The sequence below is a fragment of the Oncorhynchus kisutch genome, linkage group LG24 (genome assembly GCF_002021735.2).
Source record: "Oncorhynchus kisutch isolate 150728-3 linkage group LG24, Okis_V2, whole genome shotgun sequence".
Taxonomy (NCBI): domain Eukaryota; kingdom Metazoa; phylum Chordata; class Actinopteri; order Salmoniformes; family Salmonidae; genus Oncorhynchus; species Oncorhynchus kisutch.
In genome coordinates, this window is record NC_034197.2 from 18,161,471 (window position 1) to 18,189,366 (window position 27,896).

The 27,896-nt window shown below is 42.9% G+C and overlaps 1 protein-coding gene across 2 annotated transcripts in view; it reads right to left on the bottom strand.

The window, feature by feature from the left end:
- Positions 1-213: 213 nt before the first annotated feature.
- LOC109869476 (beta-catenin-like protein 1) overlaps positions 214-27,896 on the bottom strand; it is a 47,203-nt gene continuing 19,520 nt past the window's right edge. Inside the window, exons 5-16 of one of the 2 annotated variants that reach the window (XM_020459655.2) lie at positions 27,779-27,876; positions 26,283-26,376; positions 25,588-25,679; positions 25,321-25,393; positions 24,827-24,885; positions 23,328-23,476; positions 20,662-20,843; positions 12,915-13,012; positions 12,569-12,649; positions 4,642-4,779; positions 3,250-3,322; positions 214-648 (exon numbers count right to left, since the gene is read on the bottom strand). In XM_020459655.2, coding sequence (XP_020315244.1) covers positions 560-648; positions 3,250-3,322; positions 4,642-4,779; positions 12,569-12,649; positions 12,915-13,012; positions 20,662-20,843; positions 23,328-23,476; positions 24,827-24,885; positions 25,321-25,393; positions 25,588-25,679; positions 26,283-26,376; positions 27,779-27,876 — 1,226 coding nt within the window. In that variant the 3' untranslated portion in view covers positions 214-559. The remainder of the gene's footprint in view (positions 649-3,249; positions 3,323-4,641; positions 4,780-12,568; positions 12,650-12,914; positions 13,013-20,661; positions 20,844-23,327; positions 23,477-24,826; positions 24,886-25,320; positions 25,394-25,587; positions 25,680-26,282; positions 26,377-27,778; positions 27,877-27,896) is intronic. The other variant, XM_020459656.2, reaches the window with a different exon arrangement.

Here is a 27,896-nt window from a genome sequence, read left to right on the forward strand (position 1 = left end):
ACATCCTCCCATTAAATATGTATGCTTGAGATATAAATACCATTCTAGTCTTGCCAGATGATGACAAAAGGCCTGAGAGTAGTTGACGCACAACCTAAAAGAAGCATAGACAACATGCCCTTGGCCTACACAGTCTTCCCTCAACCTCTCTTACAGCTAACACAACCCTGCCAACAGCAACAAAGTGGGAAATAATTACACACAATTCACCTGCACAGAAAACAATGTGACAGCAATTTATTTTATTCCTTAAGCATTTCTATCACAAAAGAAGAATGGAAATGAGGTGTAAATGGGGGTTTAAAATCACAAAAACAATCTTATCCGGATGGGATTTTATTACAAAATACACAAATCAAACACAAACATGTGAGTCTGAAAGAGTTGCAGTTTAAGATTGCACATCTTTGTTATTATATTTTGAGTCACTATAGTCCAGCACACAGAGAGCGCAGTCAATACAGCTTCTCTGCACCTGCTGGACACTGGTATCTTCTGTCTGTGAGTGTGTGGAGACCCTCTGTTCTGGTTAGGTACTCCTCCCAGGGATTGGTTAGGGTTAGAAGTTCTCCAGCAGGTCCATAATCCTCTTCTGCTCACTCTCTTTGAACTCCTCACTCTTCCCATCCCCGATGTTTTCAGCATACTCTGAAAAAAGACAAATCCCCAAGTTTAGTTTGGCAGACTATGAGCTCTTCACGCAGTCTTCTTTTGAATCAAACCACTCCATGGGCATGGTTCCTGTAATCCACACAAATCAAAGGAATGGGAATTGAAACCTAGGAGGATGTTCCTGAATGACAATGACATAACCACTCTTTTCCTCTCTCTCACGCCCACACAAGAATACATGCATGAACACTGAACACACCCAGTTTCCCCATACGCATGTTAAATAACCCGTGGCTTAGTGCCAAGGCCAGAATACAAAAAAGGAGAGATCTAGAAAAGGCTGCAGTCTGCAACCTAAAAATCTAGGATATACATTTTTCTAAAAGTGAATCTCCAACCCTATGTTCTAGCCTGTAGATCCAGTGTTGTGCTCTAGCAGTGCAGTACGTTTACTCCTATATCCCCTGACTTGCACCTCGTCTCTCAAGGGTACATACTTCAGCCTATATTCCCTGCCAACTCACACTAGACTCTTCTTTAACGGAGGCAAACTCGCTGTGGAACGCCAGGCAGACACACAGGCGTAGCCTCTGAAAGCAGCAGTCTATTTGTGAGTCTAATGTGGAGGGGTGTGCTGTCAGAAGCTCAGCGCAGGTAGCCCCTCTTGCAGGATTACCAGTAAAGCCTGTGGACCCTTGAGAGAGGAGATCAAAAACAAAGTTTCTCTTTTAAATGCCAGAGAATAAAAGAGTTTCTGACAATGGCCTGAGGCAAGGGGAAAAACATGGCTTCAATAGACTGCTGGGGTGAATCATAAGGAGCTCACACAGAGGATTCATCTCCTCATGAGATTCAGTAACCATGACCATGAGCAGAAATTCAAGAGACTCACACACACTTTCTAACACAGAGCGGCGCTCTGAATCTCATATTCATGATGACTGATAGTAAAACTATACACAGTGGTATTAAGCACTAACAAAAAACAAGACTCCAAATATTTTCTTGAAGTCCTAGATTCTACATCATACCCTGCTCATTCAGCCCCGAATGTGTGTGAGACAGCAGGGTTTCACAAATGACCCACACAATCTCAATATCCCCTAGAATTAGCCTCAAGAAGACAGGCCCACTCTCCAAAATCATGGGCTGGCATTCTAAGGCGCTCTTCCTGTCACTGTGGCGACCAGGCTGAGGGGAATATGGCGTGACAAACGCTGCTACCATTTGCTGGGTCACCGACTAGGGCTTCCTGCTCGATCGCAAATGTTGCACTTAATTTTCAAGCCAGTCTCACTGTCGACAAGTAGGTTAATCATTAAGGATCTCAGCCTGCAAACTTACAGAATGGAAAAACCTTTGAAATGGACCACTCCTGACACTTCACCTGTCAACTCTGATGTGTCACCGATGAGGCTATGAGCTGAAGATAACAGGGAGTGCAGACTGAGGCAGTGCTTGTCAAGACACTCTGAAGAACTGCAATGCTTAATTTCTCCCAAGAATAACACCTTCAATCTATAGGTTGTAGTCTTATGCAAGACTTCAAAACCTTCGACTGCACCGGTTGGGAGGGTATGGCAGTCACACACACACACGGATGGCATCGTCCACCACACGTGAATTCACAGGGTGGGCCCTTTTACTGAGCAGCTGTCGATCGGAGCTAGGTTAGAAAGCTACATTACATTATTAATTCCCCAACACAGTTTCATTGATACCTTGGTTCCACAGAACCTCCCACTCTGAGCTGAGGGCCAAGAGTCCCCATCTGGTGCGAGCCCATCAGACATTAAGGTCATTTCACCCGGCCTGGCCAGACCACTGAGGCTGCTGGAGTGTAGAGGCCTGGACAGACAACCTATATCATCTGGAGCAGACAGAATGTAATATACCTAGTGTATCATTCAACAGAAGTAATAATCTAGTATTACAATTTATTCTCAAGCTCCATATTATCCATAGAACGGGTGTGATAATAGGCAGCAATAAAAAAAATCTCTACATTTGGTCATCTCAAATTCATCAGCGGTCCACTCTAGACAGCCTTCACTTTCATTCTAAAAGATCGGGGTCAAGTTCAGAGCCATTGACATTCTCTCTGAATGTATTTAACCTGTTCATGCTGCCTAAGCCATGTCCAATGCAGGAGTCAGCCTTTTAAATGGGGAAGATCAGGGAGGAGCTTCCCACTCTAATGGGCACCCACACAGTGTCAGTCTCACAGAGACGACACAGACGAGGGCAGCTGAGCATGAATGTAAGTAAGTAGTAACTGTTGGCTTTCGAGGGAGACAGGGGACATGGGGCTAGTGCTGCACATCAACATGAGACTCGCTACCCTGTCCAAGCTGTGACATGATGGATGTCTCTATTTACATCACTACATGTCATCAGGGCTGAGAGCCATACCGTCCACAGCTTCCTGGTCTTAGTTGACAGAGGTTAATAAATAACTCAAAACACAATCACATTAATATATAAACTAAAAACAGATAGTACACATGTATTTATGCCTTTTAGGTAAAGAAGGAAGCAGTGAGGCTGGTAAATAGGCTAGGTGTTGTATGGCTTCGGAGTAGATCCATGTCAGTGCTAGTCTCTCTGCCTCTAGCAGGGTGTGACGTGGACCCTCACCTCTCATGATGTGCCGCACCACTTTGACAGAGCCTCCCCTCAGGTTCAGGATCTGATGCACCCTCTGCTGCAGCTGAGAGGAGAAAAGACAAAGGGTCATGACTGAATCACTAATAATGCTAGCATACTGTACACTTAGCCTCTTTGTGACATTGTACAATTACTATATCACTCAGAAGTTAAGCTAAAAAAGATAGTGTCTTGACAACTTCAAATTAGTGGATTTGGCTATTTCAACCACACTTGTTGCTGACAGGTGTATAAAATCGAGCACACAGACATTCAATCTCCATAAACATTTGTACATCCTATGACGTGGTACCATCATCGTATACCACCTTTGCAAAAAGTCAGTTCATAACATTTCTGCCCTGCTAGAGCTGCCCTGGTCAACTGTAAGTGCTGTTATTGTGAAGTGGAAATGTCTAGGGTCAACAACGGCTCAGCCACAAAGCGGAAGGCCACACAGAACGGGCCGCTGAATCACGTAGCTTGTAAAAATCGTCTGTCCTTGGTTGCAACACTTACTACAGTTTTCCAAACTGTCTCTGGAAGCAACGTCAGCACAAGAGTCCACCGTTAGGCTGGACCCTCATGAAATGGGTTTCCATGGCAGAGCAGCCGCACACAAGCCTAAAAATCGCCAAATGCAATGTCAAGCATCGGCTGGAGTGATGTAAAGCTTGACGTCATTGGAAACAAGTTCTCTGGCGTGATGAATCACACTTCACCATCTGGCAGTACGACGAACAAATCTGGGTTTGGCAGATGCCAGGAGAAAGCTACCTGCCCGAATGCATAGTGCGAACTGTAAAGTTTGGTGGAGGAGGAAAAATGTTCTGGGGCTGTTCATTGTTCGGCCCCTTAGTTCAAGTGAAGGGAAATCTTAACGCTACAACATACAACATTCTAGACAATTCTGTTTCAGCATTACAATGCCCCCGTGCACAAAGCGAGGTTCATACAGAAATGGTTTGCTGAGATCAGTGTGGAATAACTTCACTGGCCTGCACAGAGCCCTGACCTCAACCCTATCGAACACCTTTGGGATGAATTGGAACCCCGACTGCGAGCCAGGCCTAATCGCCTAACATCGGTGCCCGACCTCACTAATGCTCGTGGCTGAATGGAAGCAAGTTCCTGCAGCAATGTTCCAACATCTAGTGGAAAGCCTTCCCAGAGGAGTGGAGGCTGTTATAGCAGCAAAGGGGGGACCAACTTCATATTACTGCCCATGATTTTGGAATGAGATGTTCGACGAGCAGGTGTCCACATACTTTTGGTTGTGTAGTGTACCTATAAGGTACCAAATACAAGTAGCCGAATCTTCATATATACTGTGCATACAGTAGGTATTTTTCATATTTAATGTAAATCAGCCCATGGCCCTACCTGGGATATCCCTGAGTTGCTGATCTCCACCATGATATAACAGAGCAACTGGAGGACAAACAGCCCAGCATCCAGCCTCCGTAGGTAGAACTCATCCTCCATCACATCATCCAGAATCTCACCACGTTTAACCATGTCCTGTTACACACACACACACACACACACAAAAACATAATTAAAGAAATAATATTCAAATGTTATTTGTCAACCTTTCCAAATCCAATCTCTTTATTGATCAAGTCAACACACATATCAATTGATTTAAGAGTTAAGTGGCCAGGGGGTCTGCTCTGCTGCTTCTGCTCGCATGCACACCTGCATAGTTATCCATCTTAACAAAGCTGTCCATATGCCAATAACGTATGGCTGTCAAAACACAACGGCCACATTAATCATCATGAGCCATGCAACCGGACCGAGGAGAAGCGGCTTCTAGCATGTGGTGCATAACGCCTAACCATGACGACTTGACACCTGAGAAGAACTGCAACAGAACCGTGATGTGCATGTTAGCTCTCACCCTGCTGTCAGCCCAGGTGGAGAACATGACAGTTGGCATTCTTTACTGGATATAATTGCACCAATAGACATCAGCCTCCCCCTCAGGACTAAATCTATTTTCAAGGGATATTCTAGCATCAGAGAGGGAGGCATATTGCTGGCATGCACACAGCAGCAGTCAGTGTGCTCTAGTAGTCATACACAAGGGCATCCAACAGGAATATTAATCCGTGCTCTATATATGAGCAAACAAACAGGATATTTTAAAGAGGTTTGTGATGAAAACAAACTGCTCTTCAAATGTGGATCCAGAGGGCAGTACCGTGTGCTTGACATTCAGATTCAAATACTGACGCCTGTCAGTTGACTTTAATTTGAAAGCATTACAACATTGAAGGGCTCCATTTCTTTAAATAAATCATATCAAGACACATTCAAGCTAGGCTAATTTATGACGTAAAAATATCTTTAGTGTGCTAATATCAAAGACTAAACTATTTTGGGAGATGTAAGCATGTGCAACTCTAGCCTATTTAGATGTAAAACAATAGACCTACCCATGATTGAAACGATGTTTAAAAAGACATCTGGGGATATAGCTGGTGCAGCTTTCAGAACAAAACTCCTGCCCGTTCTGAGACGGTCATCTCATATAGGCTACTGCATCAGACCAAGTGGATAAAAAAAATGTCTGTATATGCTAATGTATAGCGAACCCTAGGGACAAGGGGACTGGCAAACCTACCAGCTAGTCTGTCCTCATTACTCTGAAAATAATTGGAGTGGAGAATAACTTTTTCAAAGGAAGCCTGGACGACTTAATCAAGGAATGAGGCCTGACAACCAACCACCAAGGAGAAAGTAATGAGGACCGATTTTCAGTCTCTTCTCCATTCCACATCCTGGTCCAGTACAGGTGTTAATATGACAACAGCAAAATGGAACAAATGCTGGCTCCATGCTTTTCCTCTGGTGGAATGCAAAGAATTAAAGTTACTTCTTTGTCAGCACTTTCCCTGAGCTTACTGTAGCCCTCCGTACACCAGAGGGCTTACCGAATCAGCTTACTTGTGTGGTGTAAGAGTAGGTGATAAAACTTGAACAGGGAGAGATGCTGATTTTCACTTTTGATAGTTGCACAGATTAACATTTAGGCTTTCAGAAATCAAATGGCATTTCTCTATTTTGATCCTACCCTAGATAATAGAATCCCAGAAATACAGGCAACCACCTACACACAAACGTACACACTTTAAGCCATTACAAGGATCAATAAGACTCGTGGTTGGCTGGGAGATGATGCTGCGCAATAGGACCGATCCCTACCCAGCTCCCATCAATCCCACAGCACACAGCCCTCCTACACACAGAGGCTGAGGCAATGGATGTCTGAGCAATAGCTCCATTCTCTTAATGAGGCTGGAGCAGGTAAGGGGAGGAAGACAGGAAGCAGGGAGAGAGAGAGAGAGGAGCAAAAATATCCAAAAAGCATTGAAACCATCCACCAACACTTAAAATTGGATGAAAGGTAAACTACATGACCAAAAGTATGTGAACACCTGACATCAAACATGTCATTCCAAAATCATGGGCATTAATATGGAGTTGGTCCCCCTTTGTACTATAACAGCCTCCAATCTTCTGGGAAGGCTTTTCACTAGATGTTGTAACATTGCTGCAGGAACTTGCGTCCATTCAGCCACAAGAGCATTAGTGAGGTCGGGCACCGATGTTAGGCGATTAGGCCTGGCTCGCAGTCTGCATTCCAATTCATCCCAAAGGTGTTTGATGGGGTTGAGGTCAGGGCTCTGTGCAAGTTCTTCCATACCGCTCACAGCAAACCATTTCCGTATGGACCAAACTTAGTTCACGGGGGCATGGGCCCTTCCCCAAACTGTTGCCACCAAGTTGGAAGAACAGAATAATCTAGAATGTAATTTAGGGCTGACCCCAATTAGTCAACTGGTGGATTGTTTGGTCATTAGGCTGTTGTTCGACCGAGATTATTTCAGTCAAGCAGTAACAAATAGATAGCACAGGAGGTCGGTGGCACTTTAACTGAGGAGAACAGGCTCGTTCTAACGACTGGAACCAAATGTTTAACAATGCGAAGGGCTCTGTACAGCTCCACATTTACATGATTGGTTGACGGTAGGCGGGGGCGGAACATCCTGTAGAAATAACAAACTCACTTCCTTGACAACAGATCTGCACTGCTCTGTGAAGCATGAATGCCCTGAATTCTGCTGAGGCCGTATCACCGTAAATGATGCATGGCCATGGATTGACCATGTGCCCAGACGCACAATGCACTTCTCTCTGCTGAACGCGCACACTCCCGCCAATTTGTGCACATTCATTGTATAAATTGTTTGCGTTTTTGTTGGCGTATATCAATTTCCCATGACCTATATCACCAGTAGTACATATACTGTTATAAATAAGAAATTCATCTACAATGTTTGTTACTTTGGTTACGGTAATTTCTGTTAATGCATTCAATATTATTATTCCAGTCTTCCCGTTATCATTGTCGGACTGGACACGTTGTTTGCAGAGTGCACAACCTATGCTACATTTGTGAGAAACAAGTTTAGTTTTATTTCATTCGATTTATGAGTTGTGTCAACTTAGTCATTGTATTTTATTTGGAGAACTTCTGTCAATGTTGAGTAAGGGAATGTAGGCATATAAATGTGCCCATTTGGGGATCTGATACTATTTCTGGTTTCTTAATGAGTTCAAGCAGTAGAACATTTGAGGTGCTAGGACTCCAGTGCTCCAGTGAGCTCCTGCCCAAGTCAAGCACGGCTTCTTATCCCTTGTGCAAAGCCTACAGCTGTGTCTGTCCCGAGCTCACTGGCATGGGAAACTGAGGGCCCAGAATATACAACGTTGCAAGTTCGCTAGCACAAGCATTGGGCTGGACCCACATAAGTTATTAATAGTTGATACAATGTGTCAAGTTCATTGCAGACAGGCCATGTGTAGCCAATGTGATTTACAGGACATTCAATTTTTAAAATCAGGATATTTTCTAACTGCAATGTTTTTATTTGTTGGCTTTGTGTAGGCCATTTTTACATAGTTGGCAAAGGCAAAATAAGTTACTTTTTATGTTTGTATTATTTTCAATTAGATTTGGGTAGAATTTTGATTAACCACATGACAATGGTTCAGACATGAAAACATTAATTGAAACTTTCACAAAAATGTGCATGTGAAAACCATAAAAGGCATGCAGATTGGTAGAAATGGTAAGATAAATTGGCATTCCACATGAGAAAGGTCTCCGCCGACTCCTTTAGCCAATTACCGGCTACTTCAAGAGAGTCATGGCAGAACCTGTGAAAGCCAGCAGGAGTGGGAGGAGAACAGTTGGGTCAGGTTCAGTTTTTTTTCTTCTTGTTATCGGTAACTCTGGCGCCCTCGAGGCATTTGTCTAATTTCATCAAACCGTAAGCTTAAAGCATCAGACATGCTCAATGCATATAGTTGATTTTATAAAAAAATTAAAAACAGGTTTTGTCTATATATGGAAAAAAATTGTATTTTTTGGGGGGACCAATCGATTGGTCGAAAGAACAGACATTTTTTTTTTTTGTTTTGTTTTTTTGCCGGAGTCAACCCTAATGTTGCTGTATGCTGTAGCGATAAGATTTCCCTTCACTGGAACTCAGAAACCTCGCACGAAACCATGAAAAATAGCCCCAGACCATTATTCCTCCTCCACCAAACTTTACAGTTGGCACTATGCAGTCGGGCAGGTAGCGTTCTCATGGCATCTGCCAAACCCAGATTTGTCCGTCGGACTGACAGATGGAGAAGCGCAATTCATCACTCCAGAGAACGCTTTTCCACTGCTCCAGAGTCCGGCAAGCTTTACACCACTCCAGCCGACGCTTGAAATTGCGCATGGTAATCTTAGGCTTGAGTGCAGCTGCTCGGCCATGGAAACGCATTTCATGAAACTCCCGACGAACAGTTCTTGTGCAGACGTTGCTTCCAGAGGCCGTTTGGAACTCAGTAGTGAGTGTTGCAACCGAGGACAGACGATTTTTACAAACTACACGCTTCAGCACTTGATGGTACCATTCTGTGACCATATGTGGCCTACCACTTTGCGGCTGAACCGTTGTTGCGCCTAGACGTTTCCACTTCACAATAACAGCACTTACAGTTGACCGGGGCAGCTCTAGCAGGGCAGAAACTTGACGAACTGACTTGTTGGGAAGGTGGCATACTATGACGGTGCCAGGTTGAAAGTCACTGAGCTCTTCAGTTCGGGCTATTCTACTGCCAATGTTTGTCTAAGGAGATTGCATGGCCGTGTACTCAATATTATAAACCTGTCAGCAACGGCTGTGGCTGAAATAGCGGAATCCACTAATTTGAAGGGGTGTCCACATACTTTTGTATATATAGTGCATGCTAGACTATAGACAAGGTTGGGAAAGGCAAGAGAAAGGCTAATTTCTGGACACTTTGAAATACTTTCTCCTTTGAAATCCTTTTCAGCATTGATGCATCCTATTTTTCCTATTTTGTTGCATTACAACCTGTAATTTAAATAGATTTTTATTTGGATTTCATGTAATGGACAGACACAAAATTTGATGAAGTGAAATGAAAACAATAACTAATCTGGTGCAACCAATTACCTTCAGATGTCACATAATTTGTTAAATAAAGTCCACCTGTGTCCAATCTAAGAGTCACATGATCTCAGTATATATACAGCTGTTCTGAAAGGCCCCAGTGCCCGCAATACCACTAAGCAAGGGGCACCATGAAGACCAAGGAGCTCTCCAAACAAATCTGGGACAAAGTTGTGGAGAAGTACAGATCAGGGTTGGGTTATAAAAAAATATCTGAAAATTTGAACATCCCACAGAGCACCATTACACCCATTATTAAAAAATGGAAAGAATATGGCACCACAACAAACCCGCCAAGAGGGCTGCCCACCAAAACTCACAGACCAGGCAAGGAGGGCATTAATCAGAAAGGCAACAAAGAGACCAAAGATAACCCTGAAGAAGCTCCACAGCGGAGATTGGAGTATCTGTCCATAGGACCACTTAAGCAGTAAACTCCACAGAGCTGGGCTATACAGAAGAGTGGCCAGATAAAAGCCATTGCTTAAAGAAAATAATAAGCAAACACATTTGGTGTTCGCCAAAAGTCATGTGGGTGACTCACCAAAGATATGGAAGAAGGTACTCTGGTCAGATGAGACTAAAATTGAGCTTTTTGGCCATCAAGGAAAACGCTGTCTGGCGCAAACCCAACACTTCTCATCACCCCGAGAACATCCCTACAGTGAAGCGTGGTGGCAGCATCATGCTGTATCGGCAGGGACTGGGAAACTGGTCAGAATTGAAGGATGCCGCTAAATACTGGGAAATTGTTGGTTTCAGTCTGCCAGAGATTTGAGACTGGGACGGAGGTTCACCTTCCAGCAGGACAATGACCCTAAGCATACTGCTAAAGCAAAACCAAGTGGTTTAAATATTTACATTTTTTTAAATGACCTAGTCAAAGCCCAGACTTCAATCCAATTGAGAATCTGTGGTATGACTTAAAGATTGCTGTACCGAAGCTGAACCCATCCAACTTCAAGGAGCTGGAGCAGTTTTGCCTTGTAGAATGGGCAAAAATCTCAGTGGCTAGATGTGCCAAGCTTATAGAGACATACTCCAAGAGACTTGCAGCTATAATTGCTGCAAAAGGTGGCTTTACAAAGTACTGACTTTGGGGGGGGGTGAATAGTTATGCACACTCAAGTTCTGTTTTTTTGTCTTATTTCTTCAAAGTGTGTTGTGTAAATCAAACGATACAAACCAACAAAACAATCTATTTTACTACCAGCCTGTAAGGCAACAACATAGGAAAATTGCCGAGGGGGTGAACACTTTCGCAAGTTACTGTATGAATGCTGTTTGCATGTAGAATGTGCAGCCCTGTATGTCTATAGCATGACCACTAGGATAGTGTGGCTACTAGAGGAGCTGCAGGTAGTTAGACTATTCCTCATTCCCTGCCTGCAGTCAGCAGAGACCTGACTAACCTGACAGGGGCTACAGCTGTAATTACTTGTCGGCGCTAATCAATTTCACAGCAACTTAGCACCGTGATCTCTCTGCCTCGGCCTGCCTCGAAAGCAGAAATGAGAGAGAGTGGGTGAGGAGTTGGGGGGGCAGACGTGGGGACTAGTGCCTTAACACAACCTTTAAATAGAAGATGAGATGAGTTTAATCAAATGCAAACAACTGATATGTCCAGGTTCTCAGTACTGCACTGAGGAATCTTGCCATATTGTGGTCAGTCTCAGACATGTTTTACTTTACTCAATTTCCAAGAGCATCATTATTATCACCAAGAAAGAGGGATGAGGGAGGGGAAATAAGCAGCTTATTAAATTCAGGTCCGGAGGACTCCTCTGATGATGAGAAGTATACTCCTGCGGAGTAGAAAAGGAAAACATTTTGCTTACCCTAAAAAATAACACCTGAACGAGAGTGGACTAATAAAAACAGAACCGCTGACGGCAGCCAGTTGTACAAAGGAAGTGGAAGGGGCACAAGACACAGCAGGAAATGGCATCTTTATAGATAGACATGAGAGAAGGACTGAAATAACATACATAAAGTATTAGTTACCTACGTTTCTTCAATCTGTAATGAAACTAAATATATTCTCATTTTGAACAATGTACTAGGGCTATCCATGTGCATCAAGATAGTGAAGACAGAAAATGTGTTCTTTGGGTGTCACTTGGTCATACTTGCACTCAAAAGTAATGGGGAATGTCAAGCCGTGTCAAGCTGTCACCCTTTAATTTACAATGTCAAATCAATGGGGGGGTCAAATAAAATAATTTCTCATCAGATATGAATCTTAAAGCCATCTCCCTCTTAAAACTACCTTCTCCTGTTCTCTCTCTCCTGCTGGAGAAGAAAATTCTCTTATCTGGCTCTTTCCATCTGGCTGAGGGAGCACAGCACAGTCTGGGCCTCACACATTCTCTGGGATCACAGGGTATCAGACTCAAACACTGCCTTGCTTATCTGTGGCTGATCGGATCACATTGGGCATCTCTGCCTGTAACAATGAAGGGGGATTCCAGCCACAAAAAGCAAGCAGACATAACCCTCACACAGCAACATATTCTGAGTGGGTCCATGCAGCAGAAGCTGGGGAGTTAAACGTAGATAATAACATTATATTTGGGCATTGGATTTAAATCAAGGATTCCAGCCTCTCTCCAAGCTAGCCCCTAGTCCTGAAGTTGTGACAATTACAAGTCTATCTAAAATGACTCTTCTTATCTGGACACTTATCTGCCCTTGTTTCAGAATTATTGTCAGCCGAGGTTAGAATGCAGGCTGTTGGTAGCAGAGGGGGGTAGGGGTAGGACCCTTACATGTTTCTCTCCTTCAATCCTCTTGTCAGCCAGCTGAACAGCTTCTAGGTACTTAAAATGCAGCTCCATCAGTCTATCAACCTGTAGGACAGAGGGAGAAGACATCAGACACCAATACAAGGAACTATGCATACAAAATCCCCAGGTAGGGGGAAAATAGAATTCAGACAGTCAGAGGCAGGCATGTAGTATATCTATGACCGTGTCTGTAGAACTACTCAGGTAGACTGTTGTCTCGAGAACTTAACATGCAAAACCCGAACAATGGGGCACATTATTCCTTATGAACTTTCAGAAATATTGGTTATTTTTTATCTGTACAGTGGTGGATCTGTGAAGATCTCACCTTCTCACAGTCATTCTCTGTGAACTTGCTGAGGAGCCTCGTCCTCTGCTGGGCTTTCAAGTTCCGCAGGCAGGAAGCAATGATGGAACACACGTGTTCTGCAAAGGGAAAATAACAATATCAGTTCCACTGTGGCTTCACCAAGGTAGCTCAGCTTCATCTTCATGAGGTGTTAGAAGTAGCCTAGTGTTATTGAACCCACAGTGCTAATATTATATTGTACGTAAAAATAATATGCATTTTCAGAATTCATAGGAGCAAGAGACGATTGTAAAACGGATTATATTCCAAGATCAGGTTACAGTGGCAGGAATGGAAACACATAATGATTAGGACTGATGATAATTTGCTATTACTATGCAGAGAGAAGCATGGAAAATCTTAGCAGGAAAAAAATACAAAGTAATGAAATTTTAAAATCAATTTTCATTAAAGGCTTGCTGTAATGTTCCACAACCGTTATGCTTGTCATTGAATATAATTTTCTGGTGGTGATAAAAAGCCCTTTTGTATAGGGTGTGTGGCCATTTAATGAGCCTGTGCTCCAAAATCTCTGGTTAATTGACAAAATTAGTAACAAAAGGCAATTGGTCCTACGAGTGCCATTGTTAACCTAATAACCAAAACACACTTCACAGAACATTTACTCTTCCCCAGTGACACACCACTTTTGTTCCAGCTTACACCTGCATCTGACATTTAGACCTAAATCTGACAAAAATGATGCTTATGAATAGGCCACACACAAAATACTAAAACAAAAGACGGAAAAATAACAGTTACATGCTGATATGAAACTGTAATTTGACAATTAATAAGAGGTCAATTTCTAAGTTCAATTTTATCTTGGAAGTTGCTAAGCAACAAGCACAAGACTTGATTCTATTTTGGTTTAAGACTCATCTTCAGGAAGGTGCTCAATACTGCTCTCCCATGTGCCACTTATCAACACATTTTGCAAGAGAGATAAATGCCATACAAAGCAAGCCCACAACTCTATTCACTAGCTTTATAATGAACTGTTTGTGTTTATTATGATCGGTTTTACCATCTTAAGCTAATGTCAACAATTGGACTGTCTACACAGAATGAGGGGAATACAACTTCCGGGGACATTAGTTTGTCAACATAAGCCGAGTGGTAATTGTTGTCAGCACCTTGACACCACCGTGGGATGTTATTGATCGCTACTGGGCACTCTACACAAACAGGTGCACAAGATCGATGCTGATTAAGACATACCCTTGTCATCCAGTGAGGGGGTGTCGTTAGACTACTGATGGCATGGGAGTTGCTGTCACTTCTCAAGCTTTAGGAGCTTTTTTTAAATGAAAATGAACAGCCAAACAACTAAGCAAGGCAAGTATACAAGACCAAAGATATACATTTCAATGGAAAAATATCACCCACCCTCTTATTATAAACTCATATTTTGGCAGTCACAGTGATAGGCCTATTTCCCCACTAAATACTGTACAATAATAGGGACATCAAATTCAGGAAGTAAACAAACAGAGGCAGCATGTAGATCAAACAGCACCACAGAAAGGAAGTGCTGTCTCAGCTCTCCCCATCTCCAGAGGACCAGTGTCACATGGGCACAGTGGGAGTGTGATGGCTGGGTGGGTAAATTAGGACATCATTAGAGCTAGTATAAGAAGTGCCTCTGGTGAAGGACTGGGACCACTGCAAAGACTCCCTGGGCTGAGCTGCAGAAGGCTGTGGAAGAAGTACTAGTCTGCAGTCGGTGGCAGTTCAACTCAAAGTCTGAGTGTGTTACAGTACCACTTGGGTTGTGTCTTAAATGCCACCCTATTCCTTATATAGTTCAATACTTTTAACAAAAGCCATGGGCCCTGGTCATAAGTAGTGCACTATATCAGGTATAGGTTTCAATTTCAGATGCAGCCCTGGCCTTTAACCTAGGCCAGATCTGCTCCTCTCTGTTATCAGGATAGGAGGATGAGGTCTGTGAATGAGTGTCTTCACTACGGCACACTCCAGAGCCCCTCAATGAGAAAAGCCATTAGCCACAGGGCCATGGTTGCAGTGTGGTATTCCACAGCCTGATCATTACACCCCAAGTGATAGAAGGCTTCAGCTTGAACACCTAGCAGTAATAACAGCTCCATTAAATGTATGTAACTTAGATTATGAATATCTGCTGATAAATAACCTACTGCAGGTTTTAGGCCTACCTACGGCATGTAATCCTATTGGTTTGTTTGGTTTTGAAGGGTTCCTGTTACACTAAATTGCACAAAGCAAAACCTTGCCACCCGTCAGGCCACTTTCTGTACCCACACTTGGATGGTTCCACGTGGTTGGTGCAACTGAGGGGTTGTTCGAGGGTCTTCATTATTTGAAAAAATGATATGGTCCGTAAGATAACATAACTAGTGTCGAAATAAAAGGAATGGGTGAACGTGCTTAATTTTTTAAATACAGTATGGTTGATTAACAGTATTGTTAATGATTTATCCAACTCTCTCCGTATCACGATTCTATAAAACATCCGGCAGACCAATGTAATTTCAGTGAACAAATTGGGGGGTGGTCACAATTTTTTTTTTTTTTACCGCTATCAGTTACCTTCAGATGAGTCCCATGATGGTTCGGACGCTACAGAAGTTGGCACATCAGACGAGTCAATGGAGAACACCATCGTATTCGTGAGTCTCATCTTTCCAGAGTGGTCATATTAGTTTGTACTCCAAATTGTTCGGATGGAACAGACATTTTCATGAGAAAAACAATTTCAGGATGTCTCATGGTCAACAAACACCGCTGTAGCTTGGCCACTTTCCACCGTAGATGTGGAAGGATGACAGAGATCTCAATCCACCGCATCTGCCCATGTTAAACTGACAGATTTTGATGGGGATTTTTGTATTTATTATTGGCCTCCCGAGTGGCGCAGTTGTCTAAGGTACTGCATCTCAGTGTAAGAGATGTAACTCCCCCCCCAAAAAAATCTAAATCAAATCAAAGTTTCTTTGTCACGTGCGCCGAATACAACAGGTGTAGACCTTACAGTGAAATGCTTACTTACAGGCTCTAACCAATAGTGCAAAAAAGGTATTAAGTGAACAATAGGTAAGTAAAGAAATAAAACAGTAAAAAGGCTATATACAGTAGCGAGGCTATAAAAGTAGTACATACAGACACCGGTTAGTCAGGCTGATTGAGGTAGTATGTACATGTAGATATGGTTAAAGTGACTATGCATATATGTTGAACAGAGAGTAGCAGCAGCGTAAAAAAAAGGGGGGGGGCACAATCCAAATAGTCCGGGTAGCCATTTGATTACCTGTTCAGGAGTCTTATGGCTTGGGGGTAAAAACTGTTGAGAAGCCTTTTTGTCCTAGACTTGGCACTCCGGTACCGCTTGCCATGCGGTAGTAGAGAGAACAGTCTATGACTGGGGTCTTTGATCATTTTTAGGGCCTTCCTCTGACACCGCCTGGTGTGGAGGTACTGGATGGCAGGCAGCTTAGCCCCAGTAATGTTCTGGGCCGTACGCACTACCCTCTGCAGTGCCTTGTGGTCAGAGGCTGAGCAATTGCAAGTACCAAGCAGTGATGCAACCAGTCAGGATGCTCTCGAGGTTGCAGCTGTAGAACCTTTTGAGGATCTCAGGACCCATGCCAAATCTTTTTAGTTTCCTGAGGGGGAATAGGTTTTGTCGTGCCCTCTTCACAACTGTCTTGGTGTGTTTGGACCATTCTAGTTTGTTGTTGATGTGGACACCAAGGGACTTGAAGCTCTCAACCTGCTCCACTATAGCCCCGTCGATGAGAATGGGGGCGTGCTCGGTCCTCCTTTTCCTGTAGTCCACAATCATCTCCTTAGTCTTGGTTACTTTGAGGGATAGGTTGTTATTCTGGCACCACCCGGCCAGGTCTCTGACCACCTCCCTATAGGCTGTCTCGTCGTTGATCAGGTCTACCACTGTTGTGTGATCTGCAAACTTAAATGATGGTCTTGGAGTCGTGCCTGGCCATGCAGTCGTGGGTGAACAGGGAGTACAGGAAAGGACTGAGCACGCACCCCAAATGTCAGTTAATCGCCTAGCACTAGTTAATGGACTCATGCAACTAAACTAAAACACAATGATATATCAAATACAGGCACGCTGTGTTCCAGAATTACACATAATAACGGTTTAACCCCATTCGCTCAATACAGGTATTAAGGCCAACTGTTCATTAGACATGACCTAGAAAAATTATGCAGATCCTCCCGTTTGAATTCAACATCTATTAGCCTTATCAAAAGGCACATCACAACAAGACATAGCATACTATAGACTGCAATGTTGGTCTCAGGTCTCCCAATTGATAGAGGAGCAGCATGGTTGCTTCTGCTGCTGGTTTCTCATAGGCTCACCACACCGCTCACTCCCATCGCTCGCGTCGCGTGTGCGAGAGTTGCAACATAAATTTAGAAATCTGTTACTCAATTATTGCACCCACGCTGCTCGCTCGCATGCGTCAACAAGCGTCTGCGTTGCCACAGGCTAAAATATAAGTAATACTATGAAAGTTTAGATGCCAATCACCATATAAGTTAAACTATAAAAAAGCCTGGAAGGAGGAGAGACGACTAGAAATGACTCGGTTGACCGTTTATGTGTGGATTATTTGTCGGAGTAGAGGACCTTGTGCACTTCAGGTAAAATAACAACTCAATGTTTATATCCCAGGACAAATTAGCTCGCAACAGCAAGCTAGCTAAATAGGACAAATTAGCTGGCAAGTGTAAACTAACTATGTTTAATGCTTTTGGACCTGTTCCCAAACTATGTAATTGGTTCAGAGTTTGTTTTGATATTTTATTAACATGCATGTCGTGATCGCGTTTGTTGTGGGGGGGCAAAATAAATATATGCACGATGGCGCACGCACGCAGCCGGTTTGGGTTACGTGTCAGAGAGTTGCTGAATGCAGCAGTGTGCTTGACCAGCTCTAACTGCCTCCTCTCCTCCTTGGTGAATGAGAGGAAACGCACAACTCATCATCAACTTTAAAAAAACACTACACCGCCACCCCACTACCACCATGCCAATCCATAGTGCCCCATCTTCCATAAATCAGCAGCAGGAGAGAACACAATGCTTTCCATATCACAGCCCCTGTAGCAGAGTGGTGGACAAGTGAAAAACATGAATGAGGAAATAATACCAATCTCTGGGAGAGCTAGCATAGCGTCGGCTGTGAACAGTCTCAGTCTAGAATGGTGATCAGATTCATGGGTGAGGAGCTCCAAGTACCAGAGACTTTCTGTTCCAGTCCAAGAGAACCAGAACAAGGTGACGCAATTTGACAAAGAAATGGTCCATGTTACTGCTGTATTACCATGATCAACACCTATTGAAAATATAATCTACAAAGAAAAACTGCTACACGTCAACCTGGAGCAGCCATTAAAGTTAGAATCCGTAGCGGTGATAATGACACGTCTGTTTTTGATATTACAACAAGGGTGTCGGACATCATTGCACTCGCGATTTAACAGTAGAGTATGTACTACATTTTCATTTTTGTTACCTTAATGCTGGAGCTCCTCTCTGTCGTTTCATAAAAACAATAACAAATGTGCCTGGGGCAGCCAGCGGCGATTTTTCACCTAATGCAGATCTCAGCTTTAAGTTAACATGCAAATAGCAAAGAGGGCCACGCTGCAATTGAGCTCAGAGGAGCAGTAGAGGTTAAGGGTGACAGGTCCTGACAGCTCGCCGCTGGGGAGAGATTGAACCAGAACCAGCCGTGCCCTGAGGAAAGCAATCAACCCTTAAGAGTAGACCACAGGCACCTCTGCAAAGTACAGGCTCCCATCTATACGGTCTGAGGATCCCACTATACCTGACTAGAATAGTCCAGGGGAAGAATTCACTGACATGGCTGGGCTGTACTTCATAAGGTATTTTGATTGTCGACAACCATGTGATGCCTACACTATGGCTCCTATCACTGCTGGGTATCAGCAACATTGAAATGGATTGACCAAGTTTCAAACCAATTCAAAAGAGATTTGTATGCAGGTATGCATGAGTTCCCCATTATCATAATCCCTCATTGACAACACAGGAGACTGAACAGGGCTGTAATACAGCAACTATTCATCCAGCTTGAGTTCAAAGGATTGAGACTACTGGTAGATTAAAACCAGTGTGATATTGTGCACTGATCACAATAATTGTTAACTAGACCGATCACCAAACAAAGTGATCTCCTAGAAACACATCTACTACAGCTCCTCTTCTGTCATTTCAGTATGACGTGGAAACGGGAATCCTAGAGACATTAAAGAAACACTCCAAAGGCATTAACTCAACATCAAAGGAAAACAAAACAGACTATAAAAGGGCTGTGGTCAAAACTATTGTGCTGCTGGATGTAAATGAGCTGTTTACTTCTGTTCTACCACACAGTGTGCATCATTAGCTTGCTAAATATAGTCTGCCACTGTCTGTACATCTAGAATCTCATTCAATCTGTGCACAACATTAGGACATGGAAATGAATACAGATCTAAAAAGGCAGGCTATCGGCTATCTGCAATATTTTCTTATAACATCTTCTCTTGATTATCTTTTGTATAAAAATGTCTGACAATTCGCAGCCATTGGGCCGCAGTATATTTTCAGAGGCGATTTCATGGGGATCAATCTCTCTGTATATGATAGAGAGAGGGGTTTGGAGAGCGCTTTGCCTCTTAATTACTTACACTCATGTGTAGCCGCTGATAATTAATTAATCTATGACTGCATTGTGTTATTCTTCAGAACCAAATTTCGCATCCGTTTTTCAATTACAGCAAAGGAGGATCCACTCTAGGTCTAATTACTGTCACATGCTATATGACAAATCCTATGGTCATGTGGAAATCATATGCCCTCAAAACAATAGCAATTTAATACGCATTCTAAAATGTCACTGCTATATTATGAAAGAGCCACGACTCAAAATGTTGCAAAAGTGCTAAATAGTGCTTACACTACCATATAATTGGTTGTCACTCAAAATAATATATAAAAACACAAATGTTGTAAGGACACATCTTAGTCAATAAATTATGCTATGCATATGAAAAGGATTATTATAGTCCACGGGTACGTTACTAGCGGTAGTCCACTGTTCTATAACCTAGATGTCCTCCTGCCTCAGCATACAATTACTCTAAGCATTAAAAGCGGGACACAGCAGTGTAACCATACTTCATGGCTGGCTGGCTTGGCTGTGACTAGTGGGAGGTTCATCAGTGGGAGCACCAGGGGGATAAGCTTTAGCAGGCCCTGTTATCTCAGGCTATTCTGCAGGTCTCAGGTTAATTCATTCTGTCCCCCAGATGAAGGAGACAGACAAAGGAAGCCAATTTGTTCACCTTGGGTGGGCTGTCAGGACGTATGAAATATAATTAGAGAGAGATGTTTTCCTGTTGGTTGACCACCTCAAAAAGGGGGAGGGGAGGGTGGCTGATGAGCACTGATAAGCATTTTCTTATTTCACAACGCAAGTGTGGTTTCTGAGAAGAAAATATATTGATAACAAATCGACAGACTAAAAAGCCATGAAACAAACCTGATTCGATCTCCTGCCATGGCAAATTGTGTTTTGGGTACTCAGTGAGACAGTTGTAAGCTTTTGCAGATTTTGCTGAGGAAATATCTACTGTAATGTAACTTCAGACAAACAATAATTTCTTGTTTCCAATGGAAATTGAGTTTATAGAGAAATTAGTAAACCTTCATGTTCTTTGTCTACGGTCCCAGCTTTCCTCATCTTTTTAGGGGTCTTCATGAACAGGGGGAAGATGGTCCTCAGGCCCAGGATGTCCACAAACTTGTGGCAGTCATCAGAACCCTCTGGGCCAATCATGCCGTGGTCTAAGACCTTCAGAGCGCTGGTCCGAGACATTTTCTTTTCCCTGGGAAGTGTACAAAAAAAAATAAACATTTCAGAAGGGCTCAACTATCTCTGGCACAACAGCTAGCTCACAGCATGTTCATGATGGACTTTTGCCAGGCACACAGACTTAGTGACCTAGCAACATGGAGTCCCTCTACGTTATCTAAATCTATTGGCAGTCCTTTAAAGATAACTCCTCATAACACAACGTTTCTGCAGCTTATGGAGGTAGTAATTTTTTTTGACAAAGTTAAAAGGGTTTTAAGAATGCAGAGGCAATTATAAAGATGCCTTCAACCGTGTTCCTAAGCTCATATTGCAAACCCCTTGATAAAGCCTAACCTCTACAAAAATAGAGAAAAGTATTAAAGCAGAGGTGCAGAACTTATGATTCTGTGAATCTCAAGGGAAGTGAAAAGAGAGTTACACGTTCCTCCCTAGATAACCCATTCGGAAATCTTTCTCCTGTGGATGATATAAAAGTGAGTTTGCATTGCTATAATTACACTGAACAAAAATATGAATGCAACATGTAAAGTGTTGGTCCCATGTTGAATGAACTGAAATAAATGATCACAGAAATGTTCCATATGCACAACAAGCTTCTTTTTTTACTTCCCTGTTAGTGACCATTTCTCCTTTGCCAAGACAATCCATCCACCTGAGAGGTGTGGCATATCAAGAAGCTTATTAAACAGCATGATCATTACACAGGTGCACCCTGTGCTGGGGACAATAAAACGCCACTGTAAAATGTACATTTTTGTCACACAATGCCACAGGTGTCTCAAGTTTTGAAGGTGCGAAAATCACGAGGCCCATGTTTATTAAGGTATCTGTGACCAACAGATGCACATCTGTATTCCCAGTCACGTGAAATCCATAAATCCATGTTCCGCTTATACTTTTGTTCAGTATAGATGTCGATGTGTGTGTAAATCCAGCTGTCTGCCAGGCGTCGGCATGATGATTAGAGCTTGGGCATGGAGGGTTTCATAAATGCGTGTAACGTCTATTTATTGCTCTTTAAGGTCAATGTCGTGGTGCTCCAGCGCCGTGTCGACTGATTGACTGGACTGGCAGCTGAGCAGAGTCAGAGACGTGTTTTGTGAAAAAAGACACTCAACCCTGTCAATGTACATACAGTGCATTCGGAAAGTATTCAGACCCCTTCACTTATCCCACAGTTTGTTGTGTTACAGCCTTATTCTAAAATTGATTAAATACATGTTTTTCCTCATCAATCTACACACAATACCCTATAATGACAAAGCGAAAACAAGTTTAGAAATTGTTGCAAATGTATTCAAAATAAACATAAATACCTTATTTACATAAGTATACAGACCCTTTGCTACGAGACTGGAAATTGAGCTCAGGTACATCCTGTTTCCATTAATCATCCTTGAGATGTTTTTACAACTTGATTGATTCAATTGATTTAACATGATTTGGAAAGGCACACACCTGTCTATATAAGGTCCCACAGATGACCGTGCATGTCAGAGCAAAAACCAAGCCATGAGGTTGAAGGAATTGTCTGTGGAGCTCCAAGACAGGATTGTGTCGAGGCACAGATCAAGATTGAACTCTTTGGCCTGAATGCAAAGTGTCACATCTGGAGGAAACCTGGCACCATCCCTACGGTGAAGCATGGTGGTGGCAACATCATGCTGTGGGGGTGTTTTCAGTGGCAGGAAGAATAGTCAGGATCGAGTAAAAGATGAACAGAGCAAAGTACAGAGTGGTCCTTGATGAAAATCTGCTCCAGAGAGCTCAGGACCTTGGAAGGTGAACCTTCGCCCTAGTCTAACAGGACAACGACACTAAGCACACAGCCAAGACAATGCAGGAGTGGCTTCGGGGCAAGTCTCTAAATGTCATTGAGTGGGCCAGCCAGAGCCCAGACTTGAACCCAGTCGAACATCTCTGGAGAGACCTGAAAATATCTGAGCAGCAACACTCCCCATCCAACCTGACAGAGCTTGTGAACATCTGCAGAGAAGTATGGGAGAAACTCCCCAAATAAAGGTGTGCCAAGCTTGTAGCGTCATACCCAAGTAGACTCATGGCTTTACTTTCAACAAAGTAAAGGGTCTGAATACGTGTGTAAATGTGATTATTGTCATTTATTTTTAATACATTAGCAATAATTTCTAAAAACCTGGTTTTCGCTTTGTCATTATGTGGTAGTGTGTGTAGATTGATGAGGAAAAACATTTAATTTAAATCAGTTTTAAAATAAGGTTGTAACGTAACAAAAATGTGGATAAAGTGAAGAGAACTGAATACTTTCCGAATGCACTGTAAATCCCTATTTAGATATCAGATCACCAGTGACCAGTGTGAATTGAAAGGAGGGTTTAAAAAAGGCCTAGATCCAAGCCAAGTTTTGAGGAGGTACTTAGATGGTTTGTTTCAACCAACAGCTTAGGACATTCAATTCCTGAAATATTCCAAACGGAGCTGTGTGTGTGGAGGTGTTCAACATCAAGGTCTTTACCTAAGCATGAGGTTCATAAGCTGCAGACCCTCTCCCCTGAGGAAGCGGTCCCGGTTGGCAGCCAGCATCAGACAGGAGCACAGGGCATCAAACAGGTTCTCCATCATCTCCTGCTCCTCTGCCGTGGCTGGGTTGTGGCGCTTGAACACCTGAAGTAGAATGACACCCACAGTTCATGGGTAGTTCATGGGTAGGTTACTTTCTAAATGTAATCCGTTAGTTATTAGTTACCTGTCCCTGTCCAACACTTATCAGTAACATAACACTTCCGAGTAATGTAATCTGATTACTTAATTTTAGGTGACTTCCCCTTAAGAGGCATTAGGAGAAGACAAAAGTTAAAATTACCAATTGAACAACATCTATTGTGGGATAAATAGATGTTAAGGGTTTACACAGCTGGCCATAAATGGATGTTGCATTTTACTTTATGGGTTGGTTATGTATTAATCCATTGGTTTCTACAACAGACAATAATAGTAATAATACAATTATGCTCTCTTTACATTACAAACCAAAGTCTGGAAATCTGACAGTCATTCCAATTAATATAATACCCATTGATCTTCAAAAACAGGACTTGGAAATAAGGATTTATAATAAGGATTTATTAGCCTACTCTGTTTATGATTTTGTTGTCATGGAGGATTGGACTCATTGTTTCGAGTTGAAAAATAAATGCTGCTCTCATGGAAGTAGTGCTTTGAGCACTACCGAAATGTCCCTTTTGCATGTGAGAAATTAATGACATATGCTGCATTTGCTATAGGCCTATTGTTTACGCTTTTGTTGGTGACACTGATATCGTGATAATTTGCAGCTGTTTAAGTCAATCAAAAGTGTGTGAGTTTGAGCATATGTCCATTAGGCTTATAAAATATATTTTTTAATCAGCACATATTTGATTGAGCAACAAAAGCCCCACTCGTGGTCTTCTTAAATTTAACTTGTCTTTGACTGTATGGAGCACAATACCACAGAGGAGTTTAGAAGGGAGGAACTCTGATTTGAATGTCATTGAGCAAACAGAAAGTTGAAGAAAAAAAAATCACAAACATCCTTTCTGAATTTGAAAGTAGTCATCTAGTTTTCAAAAGTACAATATCATTGCCCTCGGAACTAAGGACACACTGAAATCGCCAACAAGGTGGAGAGACTTACAAAGCAGAAGATCTGTCTAGCATCAAGTTACATTTCAAAATCTTATTAATTTGCATTAGACAGCATTATACTGGAGACCATGAATATATCAAATATTATAATACATAGCCAAAAGAATCCTGCACATAAGGCTAATCTAACTGAGGTTGTGTTCATGTGAGGATGAAGTGGGTATGGCTAGATCACTACTGTAAAGAACACACCGTTCTTATGAGCTGCTGAAACTTCAACAGTATGATGTAAGGTGTGTGTGAGAGAGACAATGATGAATCAGAGAGAGAAGGAGGAGCAGTGTGTAGAAAGTGTGAACAGACAGGTTGGTAAAATCCAAGTCTTACAGAGAGCTGCTGCAGTAAAACGTCAATCCCATCCAGCTCCCCCAAGAGCTCCCTGGTGCCTGGAGGTAGGTAGGTGTAGAGAGAGTGTGAGAGAGAGAGAGAGAAACTTAAAATATTGTGGACATAAACATTGACAAACATAGTTAGAGCGGGACGGTGGGAGACGGTGAATCGATCGAGGCAGCTAAACTCACTCAGAGGGGGAGACCGAGAAGAAAATTAGATAGGACAGAATATCAATGTGACCCAGTGCATTATTGTTCTGGACATAGTGCCTGACTGTCATCCAGCAGCACTACAAGGCCTTCTGGACCTAGCCACTCAGAAACTAACAAAAGTATACTTTAACCAGTCATGTTACTCTACAATTTTGGTCCACAGAGTAATCACACCAACCACCTCTGTGGCAATGTTTATTCGACAATAAGACATTAGACTAGAGCAGTTTTCATCACTTTGTACAGCAAGTAGAGGAGAAAGGGCTGTAAATTTACTGTCATTGTTTTGAAGCAAGATAGCCAAGATTTCACTGCAGTACAGCTTGTTAGCATCGAATGGAATCTTTGCCTGAAAGAGAGAAAGGGTGGGGGGGGGGATGCCAAAATCAGTGACAGCATGAGCAACTGAAAGCCTATATGCTGTACTGTAGGTACAGGTCTAGAACAGACATTTTCAATAAGACATACCCAACCAGCCTGCAAAAACCTCTACTTAAAGCATCAATAAACCATGGATTGTGTCATTTTCAGTCATATCCTCACCTTTATTCTCTTTAGCAACCACTGCATGAGGCCTTGCTGAGCTGCTTCTGTGCACAGGCCAGGCCTGAACTCTGCCATGTTCTCAATGATGGCTGATGGGAGAGAAGAGAGGCGAATGAGACTTTCAGATTATGACAGCACCTCGCTGAGAAGTATAGAGGTCTCAGATTCCTTTGCTAATACTTGCATTATAAAGCCGTCTGAGACACCTTATTCCTCAATCAGCCAGGAGAAGGTCGGCAAAACCCCAGAGAGAGAGAGAAGTAAAGATGGGAGCAGGGGGGGCAGAGAGACGACAGAAGGACAAGGAGAGGGAGCAATATAGGCCTGCTGGAGAAGAGGGAAGCCTTTATCACTAATTCCAGCTGAGCAGACAGCAGACACCATCCTGGAGGACATGAGCCTCTGAGCCCCAACCACGAAGCAGACAAAAGGCTTATTCAAGCCTGGAGAACTGCCTTGATAAGACGCCATCAAAACACTAGGAGCACTGAGCCCAAATGTAATGATGAAATAATCGGAACGTGTTTCTTCTATGTGAATAGAGTGGACGGCATCCCACTGATTCACAAACCGTTAGGACATGATATGACAAACAGATTTTTAGACTATGGGCTAAAACTGCTCCACGCCAGCATTTACAAACATTTAAATAATCCCCATATTTTGTCCAATCATTCTGCAGTGGGTCTTACCTAATGTGTTGTAGACTCCATCTGCCTCCTCCTTCACCTGCTCATCCAGCCTCTCCATGTTCTGCACCAGAAGGGCCACAACCTGTCCCTCCAGCTACAGTTAAAGAAGAAGACAGGCTGTTTATCACAGCATTATGGAATACTGTGTGGTTGAGTGACAACCATAAAGGCTCAGGCCTAATTTCCGTTGCTAACTTATAAGTCATAAGACCAGAGTGATTTGACCTTTGCCTCCTTGGTCTTTCTAAATGTCAGCCGACATTATGATGGGGTACTCAACCTTTTCCAGAAAACCGCCAATAACTTTGCTGCTGTCAAAGTGAGTGCAAAGGGAGGGCTAAGGCTTCCGCATGCTTCATTTGGAAACAAACGAGTGTGCTCGCATACTCCCATAAAAGACCTTAGCTAGAAAGACCATGCAAAAGTTACGTTTGTCCATCTTGAGATGCCGTAGCCAGTATACACTTCCTCAAAATAGTCAGAATTATGGAGCTGTGGTCTAGTGCACTGCATTGCAGCGCTAGCTGTGCAACCAGAGACTCTGGGTTTGCGCCCAGGCTCTGTCGCAGCCGGCCGCGACCGGGAGGTCCGTGGGGCGACGCACGATTGGCCTAGCATCGTCCGGGTTAGGGAGGGTTTGGCCGGTAGGGATATCCTTGTCTCATCGCGCACCAGCAACTCCTGTGGCGGGCCGGGCACAGTGCACGCTAACCAAGGTCGCCAGGTGCACGGTGTTTCCTACGACACATTGGTGTGGCTGGCTTCCGGGTTGGATGCGCTTGTGATAAGAAGCAGTGAGGCTTGGTTGGGTTGTGTTTCGGAGGAAGCATGGCTTTCGACCTTCGTCTCTCCCAAGCCTGTACGGGAGTTGTAGCGATGAGACAAGATAGTAATTACTAACAATTGGATACCACGAAAAAGGGGGTCAAATTTATTATTAAAAAAACAAAATATTTTAAAAAAATAGTCAGAATTAATCTAAGACAACTCAAGAAATCGGTCATTAATTTTGCAGTTTTTGCAAAGATCTTAGTCGCACAATTTTACATCTAAGATGTTCGGTGCAGTATTTCTTGAGTGAAATCATATGCATGAAAACGAGTCATCTATCGTTGAATGGCAACAAACACTTTATTGAAGGATCCCTACTGTTGACCAATGACCGACGAAGGGGCGTAGACTTCAGCTCTGAAATTTGGCTCGCCTCAAAATTTTTCTGTGGAACGAACAGCCGAAAAAAAACTTGCAGAAGACCAGAACTAACACAAACGTCAAAGTGTTGTCATAATATATGCACAAGTTGTTTTGGATGGGAAGCATGCAGATGCCTTAAGACCGACCATTTTCACTAAGGCAATGGACATTAGCTGGGATTGAATCTGCTTTTAATCTATTGAGTTTATCATCCGCATCAATATGGTTGTAGGGGGGGATGAGAAATAACACAAAATGGCTGCTAGCCATGACTAGATTGTATACAAACAAAATGGACTCACCAAAGAGTCTATGAGTACTTCCGCGCCCTCCTCACTTTCATGAAGTGTGTCGATGTCCGTCAGCTCTTGTAACAAATCAACCACTGCAATGGCAATATGTAGGAGAGGCTAAGGATTT